The sequence below is a fragment of the Ictidomys tridecemlineatus genome, chromosome 4 (assembly GCF_052094955.1).
Source record: "Ictidomys tridecemlineatus isolate mIctTri1 chromosome 4, mIctTri1.hap1, whole genome shotgun sequence".
Lineage (NCBI taxonomy): Eukaryota > Metazoa > Chordata > Mammalia > Rodentia > Sciuridae > Ictidomys > Ictidomys tridecemlineatus.
In genome coordinates this window covers 42,253,687-42,270,510 of record NC_135480.1, presented here as the reverse complement: position 1 = coordinate 42,270,510, position 16,824 = coordinate 42,253,687, and the positions used below count along the sequence as shown (strand labels likewise).

The 16,824-nt window shown below is 33.6% G+C and overlaps 1 protein-coding gene and 1 long non-coding RNA gene across 16 annotated transcripts in view; one reads left to right on the top strand and one right to left on the bottom strand.

Annotated features, from left to right (window-relative positions):
- Nucleotides 1-16,824, top strand: part of Prmt3 (protein arginine methyltransferase 3) — a 149,514-nt gene that overhangs the window by 28,028 nt on the left and 104,662 nt on the right. For all 15 annotated transcript variants that reach the window (XR_013437699.1, XR_013437698.1, XR_013437696.1 and 12 more), the window contains 2 exons: nucleotides 3,845-3,966; nucleotides 14,664-14,763. Coding sequence is in view for 4 of the 15 variants with exons in the window: in XM_078046345.1 (XP_077902471.1) it covers nucleotides 3,845-3,966; nucleotides 14,664-14,763 (222 nt within the window). In the remaining 11 variants the exon portion in view is untranslated. The remainder of the gene's footprint in view (nucleotides 1-3,844; nucleotides 3,967-14,663; nucleotides 14,764-16,824) is intronic.
- LOC144377075 (uncharacterized) overlaps nucleotides 11,930-16,824 on the bottom strand; it is a 121,283-nt gene continuing 116,388 nt past the window's right edge. Inside the window, exon 5 of the long non-coding RNA XR_013437707.1 lies at nucleotides 11,930-12,783. This is a non-coding gene — a long non-coding RNA (uncharacterized LOC144377075). The remainder of the gene's footprint in view (nucleotides 12,784-16,824) is intronic.

The window sequence follows — 16,824 nt, the reverse complement described above, 5'->3', positions numbered from 1 at the left end:
CTTGATTGGTTTGTGCTTTAATGTAATACCTCCCTTTGCTGATTTTCATTGTTGTTTTTTGTTTCCTCCGTATGGAATATTTTGCCGAGGATATTCTGTACTATAGACTTTTTACTTGTAAATTCTTTCAACTTTTGTTTATCATGGAAGGTTTTTATTTCATCATCAAATCTGAAGCTTAATTTTGCTGGATTCTTGTTTGGTATCCATTTTCTTTCAGAGCTTGGTTATTCTACGCTCTTCTAGCATTGAGGGCTTGGTTGAGAAATTTGCAGAGATCCTAATTAGTTTCCCCCTATATGTGATCTGATTCCTTTCTCTTGTGGCTTTTACAATTCTCTCATTATTCTGTATGCTAGACATTTTCATTATAATGTGCCTTGGTATAGATTTCTTGTGATTTTGTACATTTGTTTCCTCTAAGCCTCTTGTATTTGATTTTCCAATTTGTTCTTCAGGTTTGGAAAATTTTCTGATATTTTTTCATTTAATAGATTGTTCATTTCTTTGGTTTATAACTCTATGCCTTTCTCTATCTCAATAATTCTTCGTCTTTTTATGTTATCCCATAATTTTTGAAAGTTCTGCTCATGGTTTCTTACCATCTTCACTGTGTGATTAACTTTGAGTTTTTTATTTGGTTTATTGTTTCCTTCATTTCATTTGTGGGGGTTTGTTTGTTTTTTTCCAGAATCACTATCTCATTATTGAAATAATTCTTTGCTTCCTATATTTGCTCTCTTATATCATCCTTTAATTCTCAGAACATTGTAATTATGAACATCCTACTCCTTCTTTGACATTTCTTCTGCTGTACTGGCCATGGATTCTAATAATGTGGTATCTTGGTTTATTTGGGGTACTTTCTTCCCTTGTTTTTTCATGTTGTTCGTGTGTCTTCTCTTCTAACAGTGTGTTTCTAAGGTGTTACAGTTTTTACTCTGTAGGTTTATAGTGTCCCTGCAAGATTCCAGTACCTCTCCTTTAAGGGGAAATCAATATGAATAAATTGTAATGCAAACAATATACAGCCTTAAGTCAAATAGCTCCTATTAAGACATTTATGGTTTTGTCACACTATATAGAAATGGTGATTTTAATTATTATCTACTGTATAAACAGTAGGTTTGCAAAAGGGTCTATAGCTTCTGATGGTGGACAAAGAGAGAACCAGGGGTAGGGTGTAGAATGAGATTTAAGAAGGTAGGAGGTGAGGGTATAGTTATTAGATCTTAGGAAGTGTGAAAGAGGAATCAAAAGAAGTTGGCTAGGAGCAAGAGAAAAGAGAGAAAGTATTTTGGGGCAGACAAGTAAGTGGGAAGACAATAGAAAGAATACAAAAAACAAATAAACATAAAAATGAAGAAAAACAAAATGTAAAAACAGGAGATAAAAGAATATTCAACACAACTATAATATTGCTATCAGACATCCCAGTCCCCAGTAGACTGATCCAGGTAAATTAAAGGATTGTTTCTGTTGGAGTTCACTTTGAGGCCCGCTTGTGTGATGTGGGTGCCTGGTCTTATCTCCTTATATTGCCTGTAGACCTCAAAATTCCTGGTCTTCTAATTTAGTCTCTTAACTGTGTCTCATCTCCTCCCTTTCTACTTCCGAATCAGGAACCTCTCTCTCACAGGCCTGCACACACCTGTTGTGGAGAGCTGTTTTGTTTGGGGCAGATCAGGACCAGGTTTTGTAAGCTGAGGACTGGCCATGTAGCTGCAAGCACTGTGCTGGTTTTGTGGCTGCAGGGAGAGGGAGGAGTCAGGGGACTATAGGTACCTTGATATTGCTTCTAGGCCCCAGCTGGTATCCCAAGCTGGAGGTGTCACAAATGAAGATGGCGATGGCGGTAGCAACAATAACCTAAGTTGGTGACAAAAGTGTCCAAGATGGAGGCAGCTGCTCTCAGAGGTCCCACCAGGCAGTGGTGTTGGGCATCGTGTTTGGAGATGCAGCTCTATGGAATGCAGTGTTGTGGCTGGCGGCTGTCTCCAGACCCTGTCCAGTGTTCCCAGGTGTAGGCAACTATGGCATTGGTTGCAGTGCCCAAGATGGAGTTACCAGGAGAGCCCCAAGCTGGTAGATGTGTAGCCACACGAGATCAGCAGCCGGCTAGGGTTCCCACATGGGTAGGTGGCCAAGGGTCCTGTTCAGATGCTGAGGCCAGGGGACCTGTGTGGACACAGCAGCCAGGATTCCTGTGCAGGAGCAGCTGTAGTGGATTCTTAAATACATAAAAATCTCTTGAAGGATACATAAGAAATGTATTTTTTAAACCTGCATGTATATATAACCTAGTGATAAAATGAAATACTTGGCCAGCAATATAATAAATTCTTACAGATATGTTGTTCTTTTTGTTACTTACTATTAGAATAAAAAATTCAGAGCTCCATGTGATTTTTCCCCTCCCAATCCCTGCCCTCACTTCCACATGACCTCTTTCCCACCAAGCTCAGCCATATGGGCCATCTTGCGTTGCTTGGGATCTTATGCCTTGTATTAAATATCATTCTTTCCATGGCTGGAGTATATTTCCACAGATCTTTGCATGACACACTCTTTTAAGTCTTTCAGTTCTCTGCTTACACATATTCAAAAAGTATTCCCAGGGGCTGGGGTTGTAGCTCAGTGGTAGAGCACTTGCCGAAGATGTGTGAGGCACTGGGTTTGATTCTCAGCACCACATAAATAAATAAAGTTATGGTGTTCATGTATAGCTAAATATATATATTTTAAAAAGTATTCCCAGAGCTGTCTAAAAGTTTAAAGGGGTATATGCCCTTTCCTCTGCTTTAACCTTGACTTAATGTTTCTTTATAACATTTCTAACATTATTTTATATTCTTTTATTTATTCATTGTTAATTTCTTCAAGAAATTTGCATGTATCATTAAGACAGATTTGGTCTTATGAGTTGATGCACTTAGCAATGCTTACTCTGTACTTACATTAGAAGGGCACTATAATAACTTTGTATTTAGGACAAGCATATAGGATTTTTTTTAGAGCTTTGGTAATGAAAGATTTAAAGCACTAAGGTTTTTAGTAGTTTCACAGGATAGTTTACTTCCAAGTGTTGTTTTGTTTAATATGTTTCCTGGGTGACTTGTTTTTATTTTTACTGTGACCTGAGCAGGTTTCAATATGTACTATTCCAAGAAAAACATAAAATTCTTGATTTTAGAAATAATTGCTTCCCACCTACTTTCAAATCATCTTAAACTTTGGATCTTCTAAATACTTTCTTTCACTAATAATGGAATATTATTTTTATAACCTAAATCTTCAAGTTACTGAATTCTGCAGAGGCTTTTTTTCCCCGCTATGGTTGTTGTATTTGTTCTGTTAAAATAAGATATTCAATTTGAGATGGGGGGGAAATGGTCATTTTCTACATTCTTGATTTCTTTATAATGATTATTAAATTGTATTGGATCAGACTTTTTTGCTTAATTGTTTCCACTCAAAGTTGAAAAAGTTTTTATTTTTTTAAATTTAGAATTACTGAGCCTAACTTTGAACATATGGACAAAAAGGAAATTAAAAACAATAATTTTCTATCAAGAAGTCTATAGAAATTACTTGTTTCATATAAAATATCTCTTAAATTTAGCAGTGTTTTGCCTAATTGTAATAGACTATGGCCATTATATTGTTACTAATTTAAAACAACCCATTGCAATATCTTCAGTTTCCTTAAGGAGAAAATACCATATTTGAACAGTGAACTTTAAAATTTTTATCATATTCTGTATCTACCCAGAAACACCATATTGTACGAATAAAGTTTGAACTAGAAGACCTTTGTGATAATGTCTTTTTTTTATTACCCCAGGTGGTGTTGGATGTTGGATGTGGAACTGGAATTCTCTCTATGTTTGCTGCTAAAGCTGGGGCAAGGAAAGTTCTTGGAGTTGATCAATCTGAAATACTTTACCAGGCAATGGATATCATAAGGTAGATATATTTTTAAGGCTTGCAAATTTGTTCTAAAATTGGACAATTATTTAATAGATTTTCTTGTCTGTAGTAGCTATCAAATACAGACTGTTACAGACTGTAAAGCTTTTGTCTAGAATAATAAGATTTTAAATTGGATTAAGCTAGTCACTTTTGAATTGAGTGGTGCTGGGTAATGTTTTCAAGGATGAGAGTTATTTTTATATTTTCTTTCCCTTTTTACTTATGGCTAATTCTAATAGAAAATTAGAAATTATCTCTGGACGTAGTGGTGCATATGTGTAATCCTGGCAATCCATGAGGCTAAGCCAGATGGGATGCAGGTTTGAGGCCAGCCTCAGAAACTTTCCAAGATTCTTAGCAACTTTCCGCGACCTTGTCTCCAAATAAAAGGACTGAGTATGTAGCTCACTGCTAAAGCTTTCCTGGGTTCAATCTCTAGTACCCTTTAAACATAAAAATAAAATTAGAAATTACTGATATTTGTGGTGATATTGACAGAATATTCTCTAGGTAACTAAATATTTATTTATTTTTAATATTTTAGTTGTAGATGAACACACTACCTTTATTTATATATTTATTTTTATGTGGTGCTGAGGATTGAACCCGGTGTCTCACACATGCTAGGCAAGCCCTTAAGCACTGAGTCACAACCCAGTCCCCTAACCAAATATTTATATCGTAATGTTTTCTTTAGCAAATATTTAATAGATTTTCTTGTCTATAGTAGCTATCAAATACAGACTGTTTTAGTAAAGCTTTTGTCTAGAATAATAAGACTAAGAGAGATATCTCCTTCTTTCATAACAATATTAGCCCTTTTACTTTTTTTTCTTACACAAGTTCCACAATGGCTTACAAGTAAGGCAAAGTGGATTTAGTTTATCCCCTAACACTTAATTTTAGTACTTAGGTTAATCAGTCATAATTGATTTTACAATTGGCTTATATACTCATAAGAAAGACAGTTTACAACCTGTTAATCAGAAGAGTTGTTTTATTAATGATAGTTACAGAAAGGCCCAATATGCAAGAACAGATAAATATGAGAAAAGAGTTCAAGAGAGTAGAGTACAAAATGAAACTAAAGCTTTACCTTTTATATCACAGAAGAATAGAAATTGTAAAACAGAATACAGAAAAGTTTAATTTTGACAGGATAGTTGTAATAAATGATCATTTTTTAAAAAATAACCAAATGTAAAGTATTTTTTGAGGCATTGATGCCAAGCCTCACATACAACTACTACTATTAACTGTTTTCTATTGTTGTATGTTCCAAACCAATTCTATAGTATTATACATGTGGATGGTGGTTGTACTACTATTAACTAACAACCTTATAATTACTGCTAACATTAAGCAATTACATGCCAGCCACTTTGCAAAGCACCATAAAGGAATTAAATTTTTAAAACAATCTTAGGAAAAGATTGTTTTAAACAACCCTATTTTATAAGTGAAGAAACCAAGCTTAAAGAAGCAATTTACCCATTTTTATAAAGCTAATTAATGAAAGAGCCAAAATTAGAATTCAAGTCATATGATTCCAAATGCTGAGATAAGTGTGCTATACTACCTCCTCACTGACTGATGAATCAGTAATTGGAGGTCTTAACAATAAATTGTTTCCTGCATACTCTTTTAAAAGTCTGTTCACAAACAGAACAGAATTTATTTTTGCCCCACTATTTCAAATGGAAGGAAAAGGAGAGATGCATATGAACTATATGAAAATAGCTACTATTTCACAACATAAAAACGGCACAGCAGAACATTTCTAAAGAAACAGTACAAAATGTTGGCCTATTGAAAACAAAAAGGCTTGCTTTTCACAGAACACTGATGAGGGCTAAGATTTATTATAGCAAAGTTTACAGTGCAGGAATAGCAGGTAAAAAGATACCCATAGGCTAAGAGGTCACAGACATACTTCAAGACATCCCTCTTTACACCCCAGCTTCAAATCTCAAGACACATGAGATCTTAATACACAGAGAAGTTTGCTGAGTCTTAGTGTCTTTAGTTCTCAAAGAGTGCTATTCATGTAGGTATAAATCTGACATGTTACCAGCCATAGTACAGATCTGAATCAGACTCCAGGTGTGTATCATGAATCTTCTGTTTACTTTTAAACATATAGTCATTCTTGTTTATTTAGACCCACTGGTTTAGGCTAATAACATCATTTGTTACCCAGTAATAATGTTGAATGTTCTAAGAGCTCTCTTAAAGATTGATCAATCATTGTCATGCCTATGGGGATAACATAGTAGAGCAGATCTCCTGTGTTAACTCTTACAGATCCAAATTAAAAGCCTGGGGTTCTTACTTGATTTTTCTTTCTCCTTTACCCAGCATATCTGTTGGAGACATGATTCTTTTAATTGAGAATCCTTAATGTTTCTCAAATCTGCCATGTTCCATCCTTGATGTTTCACAAATCCATATCTGTATTAATATTTCTGTATCTCTTATTTGAATGGATATAGCTGCTCTTAATAATTTCTTGAGTTGTTTCTACTTTGTCTTCATTTCCCAATGCTCCCTGTGGTAGAGTGATACCTATGTTTCTACCCAATTCTACCCTTTTAAATTAAAAAAAAAAAAGGAAAAGAAGGATGTTTTCTGAGATGTATAAGATGTATATATAAGAGATGATGAAAAAGAAACTAAAAATGACCTATGATCCTGCTGTCAGAGATTATTGTTGACATTTTGATATCTTTCTTGATAGTCTTAAGAGCTTTAAGTCATAGGAAATTAAATCCATACAAAAGTCAGTTGTACTAAAATATCAGCTTCTCAAGGTTAGGCAGGGAATTTTCTCTTTTTAATGATGCATCCCAACCATCTGGCACATGGTAGGCATTCAATGTAAATACTTACTCTGAGTAAATAAATTAATGAATTTCTGATACCTACCATATCACATGACAAGACAGGTTAACCACCATCACCAAAGCCTGAAAACCCATTGTCTCTGCTTGAATCCAAATGCTCCTTTTCATTAGTATTTTTTTTAACAAGGACTTAGAGGCTGCTTTTGCTCAAAACATTGACTCTTCCCTTGGGCCTACAAATGTATAACAACTTGGCACCTCTGACTCTATTTTGCATCTAGCTTCTTTGAGTTGTTCATCTTGGATTCCAGGAACAACAGGTCTGATCCATAAGAGGTTTTTTTTTTGTTGTTGTTTGTTTGTTTGTTTAATTGATTTTTTAAAAAATAAATGTCAGTTTGATGCATTACAATTCTTATTACACTTAAGGTTTTTATGATGAGTAGAAACTAATCCCCAGGCAACAGCAACTTTCTTATCACCACTGACAAGGCACCACCTGTCCAATCCTGAGGTAATGATCAATTAGATCCCCTTTTGACCAAGAATGCTTGACTGTGCATACTTTGGGTCCCCTTATCTGTATAATATGGAGCTCATGTTAGTACCCTCAAAGACAGGACTGGAAATGCTCAGTCCCCTTTACCTATGGTGTAGCTATATTAAAGTTCCTTTGCTACTTTTTACCATTACTTTTTCCATTTGATTTTGGACTTGATTTGTTGGGACCCCAACAGTTAGGCCTCTGACATAGGAGTCCAGTAACATTTTCATTACGTTCAAAGCTGAGTTGTTGCTCATTTCAAACAATAAATGTCCTCAGTATTAGTAATTTCATAGCTACACACATGTAAATACCAGACTGGGTACAGTGGCACATGCCTATAATCCCAGCAACTTGGGAGGCTGAGGCAGGAGTATCACAAGTTCAAAGCCTGCCTCAGCAATTTAGTGAGGCCCTAAGCAACTTAGCAAGACACTGTCTCAAAATAAAATATAAAACCGCTGGGGATGTTGCTCAGTGGTTCAGTGCTCCTGGGATCAACTGCTCATACAAAAAAAAAAAAGTAAATACCAGTGATATATACTTGGGAGGGGGAAGCTCATGAAATAGCCTTGTTTTGGGTCCAGGTTTAGGACCTATGTTTCTGTCTGCCTATTTTCCATGAAATATGCATACATTTGTCCCCTGCTTTATGGTAAAAGATCTTTACTTTTTGTTTCTATTTATGGATGGAGGACTAGATTCTTTAGTAAAGATCGCTAGTGTGGATTTGTTTTTTCTCTTTGAGAGGAAAAAAGGGAGACTTGGTCAGGACATAATTCTTCCAATAAGTTTTTAGTTCCTTTGTCACTTTTTAGCTCCCACATCCATAATAATCTTTTCTGATGTATTCACTGGGCACTGAGTCCTCCTTCACAGATTTGTCAATTCTCCTTCACAGGTTTTTCATTTCTTTATTTTCTTACTAAATTATCAGAATCTTTGGTTCTTGGTATCCTCCAAAATCTGTGCATTTATATTTTTCTGTCATTTCACTATGCTGAAGAGAGAAAAATAGAAATATGTGAACTTTGATGATATACTGAACTGGAAACAAAGTAATATTAAACTTGTATATTTTTAAATCTCTTAGAGTATTCCTTTCCTCTCTTTCATGTGCTCTTTAAAAAAAAGTCATTGTCATCCACCTATTCTTCTAGGTTAACTTTAGAATTGTTTTATGACTCTTTATTTATTTATTGGTTGCTAAGGATTGAACTTAGGGGTACTCTACCACTCAGCTATCTCTCTAGCCATTTTTATTTTTTATTTTGAGACAGGGTCTCATTAAGTTGCTGAGGCTGGCTTCAAACTTGGGATCATTCTGCCTCAGGTTGCTGGAATTATAGGTGTAAACCACTGTGCCCAGCTGTGACTAACTTTTAATGCCACTTACTTGATTAGGTGTTCATTATGTGAACTCCATGATACTTATTATTGTTTGCTTGTCTGTCTTCTTGTGTTCCATTGTTTAAGTAAAATCTGGACTCATTAGCATCTCTCAGAATACCTCCCAACATTGTCCCTGCGTAGGACCTCTTCTGGCTGTAGTTATGCTAATTATTATAGTTCTTTAAATTTCTCTCCCACATAGACGCACAGGCAGTAGTGTACATGCACATGACCATGCCCACTCCCAGACCTACATATATCTTTGTGATGCTGTCTTTTCCTGTCAAAAGTCAGGTGTCACCTACCTGGTTAAGGGTTTGCTATATGAGCTCCATTGGTGCCCTATGCCATTAATGGTTCCTTCTCTCTTAAACGATATTATTAAGTGCATGAACAGTGTCTTTTATCTCTGCATGCACAGTACAAGACAATTAATCATGATGATGTTCCTTGTATCATGAAGTTAAATTGCTACTTTTAAGACGAGAAATAAAGATAGGAAAGTGTGTGTTGTTTTAACAAAATTTCCACTCAGAAAAAGTTGTTTTTTGGTTTAATTATGAGAATTATTTAAAATAGCCTTTTTATTGCAATGTCATTTCTATAGATTAAAAGCTATGCTTGTTTTTTAGCAGGTATTTCCAAAGATAGGATTTATTTAGGATGTTTTTGTGCTGAATTATGGTTTTATGACTAGCCACATGAGAAAACTGAGTAAAATCTATAATTTTTCATGAATGGGAAAAAATCACATGGTAATAAAGATTAACAGTTTTATGAAAGAAGTTATCTATGTGGATGATTTTCGTTGAGTTATTGTAGTCCATATTATTGGGAATTGTTGGGCTTTGTCTTTTTTTCCCGTTTTCTCTGAAATCATAATCTTTCTTTTTATTTATATTTGAACAACAAGTAATTACTGATGCAAGTAGGATTATGACTTGTAGTAGGCAATAAACAGCCTGAGCAGATGGCCTTTTACACAACACAGATCTTGTTGCAGCAAAACCATTCAGAAGGTATTTCTAGGCAATGGAATATTTTTCTCTTTTAAGAACTGTGCTTTGTTTTTCTTTGAAGTATATTTGTTAAAGTCTTTAAAATTATTTTAGTAAATAACAAGTAACTAGTAATTTCACCAGGGTTTTATAAATACCTTTTGAAAACTCAAATGTAAGCATTTTTTCTTTTTATCTATGAAATATAACAGATATAAACAAAAGCATAAGTGGGCATTAGTATACATAAGTATGCATAAATAATAAAATAAATAAATATGTGATAACTATTATTCAAGGCAAGAGATAGAACAATGCTACCACTTCAGAATCCTACCCACATCTACTTCCCTTTCTCTGTCAGATGGGTAACTATAAAAAATTCTATTATGAACATTTTGTATGTGTGCCCTGATGCAAACTCTACGAGGTATATTCTTACAAGTACAATTGCAGCCTTTAGGTTACATATGTCTTCAAATTTCCTGTGTGTTGCCAGCCTATTTTCTAAAGTAGACATACCAATATATACTTAAACAAGTAGTTTATAATAGTTGTGTTTGTTATACTCTACCTTTTAAACATTTTCTAATTGCTTATGTAGCAGTAACACATTGCAATTTTAATTTTTGTTTCTGTAATTGCTAATGAGATTGATTACCTTTTCATGTGATCATTTCCTTATGTTTAGGTTTCTTTTGAGTTGTGTCTTTTTCTTCTTTATCTGTGGATAATCTATTACATATTTTGGAGTTGAGTTGTATATGGATTTTTTATAATACAAAAGTCTTATTCTTGATTATCTTCACCGTCTTCATATTTTCTTTTGATGAAATAAAATTCTCAGTTCTTATTTAGCAACATTCTTATTTATTGTTGTTATTATTTGTGATTTGAGTAAGAAATATTTACCTATTCTGAGGTTATAGAGAGTGTATTTATTTATAAATGATTTTTAATTGGGCCTTTTACACCTAGGTCTATAATCTACAACCATGGGCTTTTGTTTAGGAAGTAGTGGTTCAGGTTTGTTCTCTCATTTTTCCACCTTTATATTCTGTGTAAATGAACTATTTGTCCTGATCCTTCTTTCCTTTCTACTTGCATGTCATTTTTGTCAAGAATTAGTCATCAGGGCTGGGGTTGTGACTCAGTGGTAGAGCGCTTGCTTCCCATGCATGAGGCCCTGGGTTTGATCCTCAGCACCACATAAAAACATATAAATAAAAAATAAAGCTATGTATTCGTCTACAACTAAAAGAAAATATTTTTTAAAAAACACAGAAAACAAAAAAAATTTTAAAAAAGAAATCATCAATATATGGGGCCCCTGATAACAAAACCATTTTAAGGCAGTAGAGCAGAAAAATCACAGGTTATTCATTCATGAACATATATATGAGAATCCTAATTAAAATATGGGCTGAGGGCTGGTGTTGTAGCTCAGTGGAATAGTACTTTCCTAGCATGTATGAGGCACTGGGTTCCATTCTCAGCACCACATATAAATAAAGTAAAGGTACATTGACAAGTAAAAAAATATTTTAATAAACATGGGCTGAGAGTATAGTCATTAGTAGAATGAGTGCTTAGTGTGCAGGAAGCTCTGGATTCAACCTCTTAACACCGAGAAAAAAAAAAAATGAGGAAGAAAGAAAACAAGCTATGAGGGCAATATATTGGAAGGTAGTTTCTCCCAGGAATACAAAGTTGATTAAATATGAGAATATCAACCAGAAAAATCTGTTGAGATCATTTCAATATTTGCAGCTAAAATTCATTACCTATTCAGCATATCTGCTATGTATTTAAAACCTTAGAAAACAAGAGCTATAATGTCCTAAAATTACATATAGTATCTATGAAAATAGAACCTATAACATCTTGATAAACTACTGAAAGCATTCTCTTAAGTTCAAGAACAAGACAGGAATACAAGCCATCACTTCTCTCCCATCTAACACTTTAAGTCCTAGCTCATGCAATGAGATGATAAAAAGAAAAATTTAAGAATTGGAAATGAAACAAAACTGTTCTTACTCAAAAATGCTGTGTTTATAAATGTAGATCTTAGGAAGAAAAGCTAAAAACAAGTTAATACAGTAATAAAACTATCAGTATACTGAATACATAAATAACATAAAAATCAGTTGTATTTCTGTAAAGAGCACAAAACACACTGAAAATTAAAATATATCAAAGTTTATTGTTATTATTTTCAACCTTCTCCCAGATGTTGCAAGGATATTAAGTCACTTTAAATATTAAATTCACCTGGGAGATAAATGTTCCCCCAGCAACCAGTCCCCCAAGATCAGCTATTTTAATTTCTTTCTCCACAGTCTATCTTCTGACCTTGGTCAGTATCTCCCTGCTATGTATTTCTCAGATATTGTTCATGTTATTGTTTTCTGTAATCATTTAGGCATATAATATGCCTGTGTAACCCCTAATGAACAGTAGGATTTGAAATATTCACTGCAAAGCTTGTTAATAATTCCTTCATAGACACCCCACATAATTCCTCTCTTTCACATGCTTTTTCAAAAATCATCTGAATAGCCCCTGTTATTGGGCTGGTTATTGTTTTGTCCCCTCTGTTTTCTTTCCTCCCATTAATTCCTTTTTTCTGAAACACAGTCTGTGAATTTATAGCCTGAATTGTACTGCAGATAAGCAGGGGCCTCCAGAAAAGTTAACTAGAGATGGCAAATCGTGTTCTCCCCTCACCTTGGCCTGTTGAGCAAGCCAGAAGAGCACAGGATTGGAATATCACCTTTGTGTTAGTCTGGATGTTCATCTTCGAATCATTAAGTTGTTTTAAAGCCAAAGCTTTCTATTGAAGAAAAAGTTGAGTGCTGCTGAAAAGAGTGTATGAATCCCTCTAGCAGTCAGTGTGGGTGCAGAATTCAAAGTCCAGAAATAAATCCACACCTAGATGGCTGGTTTTTGACAGATGCCAAAGTAATTCCATTGGTTGGTTAGTGATATTGTTCCAACAAAATTTTTCAGTACTGTTTCAATAGATACTAATCTGGTAAAAAAAAAAAAATGAAGAAAAGTAAATGTGGGAATATGGCCAGCAAGCACATAAAACAATAATTGGTTATTAGGAAGATAGAGTTTATCTTGTACTTGGGATCTTGCTGCACAATTAAAATTTAAAAGATGAACATTAATAAGTGTTACAGGCATGTGGAGACAGGAATGCACATATTAGGAATATAAAATTATATATGTGCTCTGTAAAACAAATGAGCATTTTCTTAAAAAGTTAGGTATATACTACCATTTGGTACACTGATTCTGTTTGTATCCCAGTGTTTATAAAGCTTTATTCAGTTAGACCCCAAAGTTAGAAACAATTCAGAATTCCATCGATAGGTGTGGGTAAATAAAATTGTAGTTTATCCATGCAGTAGAGTACTCACTAATAATAGGAAGCAAACTACTGATACACACAAAAAATACATAAATCTAAAATGTATCTTATATATTGAAAGATAGCAGGCACAAAAAGGTACATTTAGTATGATCCTGTAACTACAGACCTCTATAAAATATGAATTATTCTAATAGGTAATGAAAGAAAAAAAATCATTGGTTGTAGATGGGAGGATTTTCTGAGAAGAGGTATTTCTGGATCTTTTCAGGGAGATGGAAATAATCTCTATAGATGTGGTGGCAGGCATGCACATGTTAGTGTTTCTCAAAATTCAATATAATGTATCCTTAAAAATGAATGCATATAATTGTGTGTACATAATGCCTTGATGAAGTTGGGGATGGGTATCTCCTTGGCAAAAAAAAAAAAAAAAAAAAGGAAAGGAAAAACTTAGCCTTACTTTAGTTTCCTTAAGTTATCTCTTTGTTTCAAATACTAGAAGAGATGTTGGAAAATATGTGCTAAGCTTATGATTAAACATAAAAATATCTAATGTATGCCATTGGGCAAGGTCCAATAATTTGGGAGAGGATTTTAAGTTTTTTACAATGTGTATTTATATAGTATACAGTGCTTGAGATGTATACATAGCTTTCACAAATATCTGATACCCAAAAAGCCTGTGAAGTAAGTAGGGCAGGTATGTCATTCTCTTTTATTGTGAACATACAGGCCCAGTGAAATTATTAAAATACTTAGTGAAGGTCACTTAGCTGACAAGTGTGAGAGGACCTGGACGTTAATGTAAAGGCTTCTGCCTTCTCATTTCCTCAACACTATGACAAATTACTTTCTTCTGTACCAACTTTTAATGTCAGTATTGATCTGTCTCCGCCACACTTCCTTTTTTCCTTATTAAGACACAATCATCAGAATTAAAATTCTCTCTCTAAATTTCCTTAGGATCACCCAAGTTCAATGGTGGAAGGATATTTAATGTATATGACTTTCCAAGGGAAAAATTTTACAGGAAAATGTTGGATGCTATTAAGATCTATATAAAAGGGCTGGAGATGTGGCTCAAGCGGTAGCACGCTCGCCTGGCATGCGTGCGGCCCGGGTTCGATCCTCAGCACCACATACCAACAAAGATGTTGTGTCCGCCGAGAACTAAAAAAATAAATATTAAAAAATTCTCTCTCTCTCTCTCTCTCCCCTCTCTCACTCTCTCTTTAAAAAAAAAAAAAAAAAGATCTATATAAAAGCATGTATTCTTAATAACATTGAGAATTTTCTCAGGCTGAAGATTTCCTTATGAGTACTGTGTATTGCCAAAATTAACCAGAGGCATTTTTGGGCATTCCTGGAGTGACCAAACAGTAATTATAAGACGTAGGGGATAAATCAACTCTGAACATACTTTTTTATTTCTCAAAATAATATGAATAGTTGGCAAAAATTTTATGTAATTTAACTAGCTTCCAGAATCTTTTTCACATCCTAATACAATTTATTGTGATAATTTTCAGATTGAATAAACTGGAAGATACTATCATACTAATTAAAGGAAGAATTGAAGAAGTTCATCTTCCTATAGAAAAAGTGGATGTTATTATATCTGAGTGGATGGTGAGTGTTCATAGTAGAAGCTACTTCCATTGGTAAAATAGAGAAGTAATAAATAAGGTTGCAGTTTTGTTGCATTAAATTATATTTGAAAAATGACAGAATGATGATAGTATTTTAAAAATAGCAACAATATGATAGTTTATTCTAAAGTAGCACTTACTCTCCATTCACTATCTTTTTATAAAAGAATGTTACATTTTTACCTTTAAAATCATAATTTGAAAATTACTATTTTTCTACTTTCTAAATTTATGAAGACCTAAATATTTGCCTGAAAGTTTACAAGGACTAATAAAGATGTTCTAGACTATTGCATTAAAATTCACATGATATTTTCAGTATTATTATCATGCCAGATGTTCTATCTTTGTGATCCATTAGTCTATTTAATCAGTGTCCTTTATCACATAAAATATAATATACTGCTATTATTAAAATAGTAAATTTTGAGAATGTTACATAGCTCTAGATTACAATTAAAATCATGAGTCAAGGCAGAGTATTTATTTTGAAGTGCATATAAATTAAAATTCATGCTATTTACCAAGTAATTGGACTTTTTGTTATGCCAGTTTGATGAAGATATAAGAGAATTTCCAATAGGCAAAGATTTCTTAAACTTTTGGAGAGTTCTTTCTTTTAAAGCTCTGTTTTTTACATATGTTTTCATGAAACAAATTTATCATAACACTTACAAACAAGTTTTACTTTATAATTTTCTATAAATTTTAAGTATACATGGTAAAAATTCTAGCAAAGTAGAAATTTTAGGGAGTTCTTGAAATGTTCTAATTTAACATAGTAGTTCATTGTAATTTAGAGCCAAGTGTAATCCCTGTTCTTGGCAGGTACTTTTGTATATGTGAAGTAGTGCAATGAGTTTTTTTCTTTTTTTTTCTCTGATTGTCCATCTTTATAGGACTCATTGTGATAATTTGACAAATGTATACAATATGTAATGGTAATTAGAAGCATTTCCATTTCTGCAAACATTCATAATTTCTTTGTGGTGATATGTAATAAGTTATTGTAAGCTATAGTTACCCTACTGAACTACAGAACACTAGTATTCATTCTACCTATTTAACTGTATTAGGTAACAATCTGTTTGTACTCCTCATCTCCCCTACCTTTTATTGCCTCTAGAGACCACTATTCTACTCTCTGCTTAAATTAAGTGAAATTTTTTAGTTTCCACAAGTGAGTGAGAAGATATGGTGTTTCTCTATCTGTACCTGACTCATTCATTTGACACAATGTCCTTGAGTTCCATCCATGTTGCACAATGATGGGATTTCATTCTTTTTTATGGCTGAATAGCATTCCGTTGTGTGCATATACATCTTCCTTACTCATGCATAGGTATTGTGAATAGTAAACGAGTAAACATGGAGTACAGGTATGTCTTGGATGTACTGATTTAGTTTCCTTTGGATATATGCCCAGCAGTGGGATAGCTCCATTGTGTGATAATTCTATTTTTAGTTTTTTGAGAAACCTTCATACTATTCCTTAATGACTGTACTTGCTTACACCAAAAGTGTGTGAGTTCCCTTTTCTCTGTGATTTTTTTTAAATACCAGTTCTTAATAACAATATTTTTATTCTTCATGATCATAGCAAAGAATTTGTATCAGCACTTTTGAGTTGAATGAGAAGATACAAATTGAATCAATAGTTAACAATTCCAACAGCTCTCTAAAGACTATACCAAACAGATGCTTTGGAGAAAGCACAGTTGAAACATTTACTTAGAAGTAGTTTCAAATAACTTATGCTAAAAGTTGTCTGACATCATTTCTCTGGGGACTATTTTATTTTTCTTGCAAAATGCATCTATTATATTAGTCAAGTTAGACTTTATAAGCAAAGAGATGAGAACAAATTTCCTGTTACCTCAGTTGAACATTTTTATAAATCTAACTAGTTGGATTATTCTTATCCTGCCTGGCAGAATTACGCTTCTAGATATTGATTTTCTTGGAGTTTTTCATTCAAAATCTGAAAGATGATCCATAAGTATTAATATGCAATTGAAGTCTTAGAGTCATTTGGTTAACA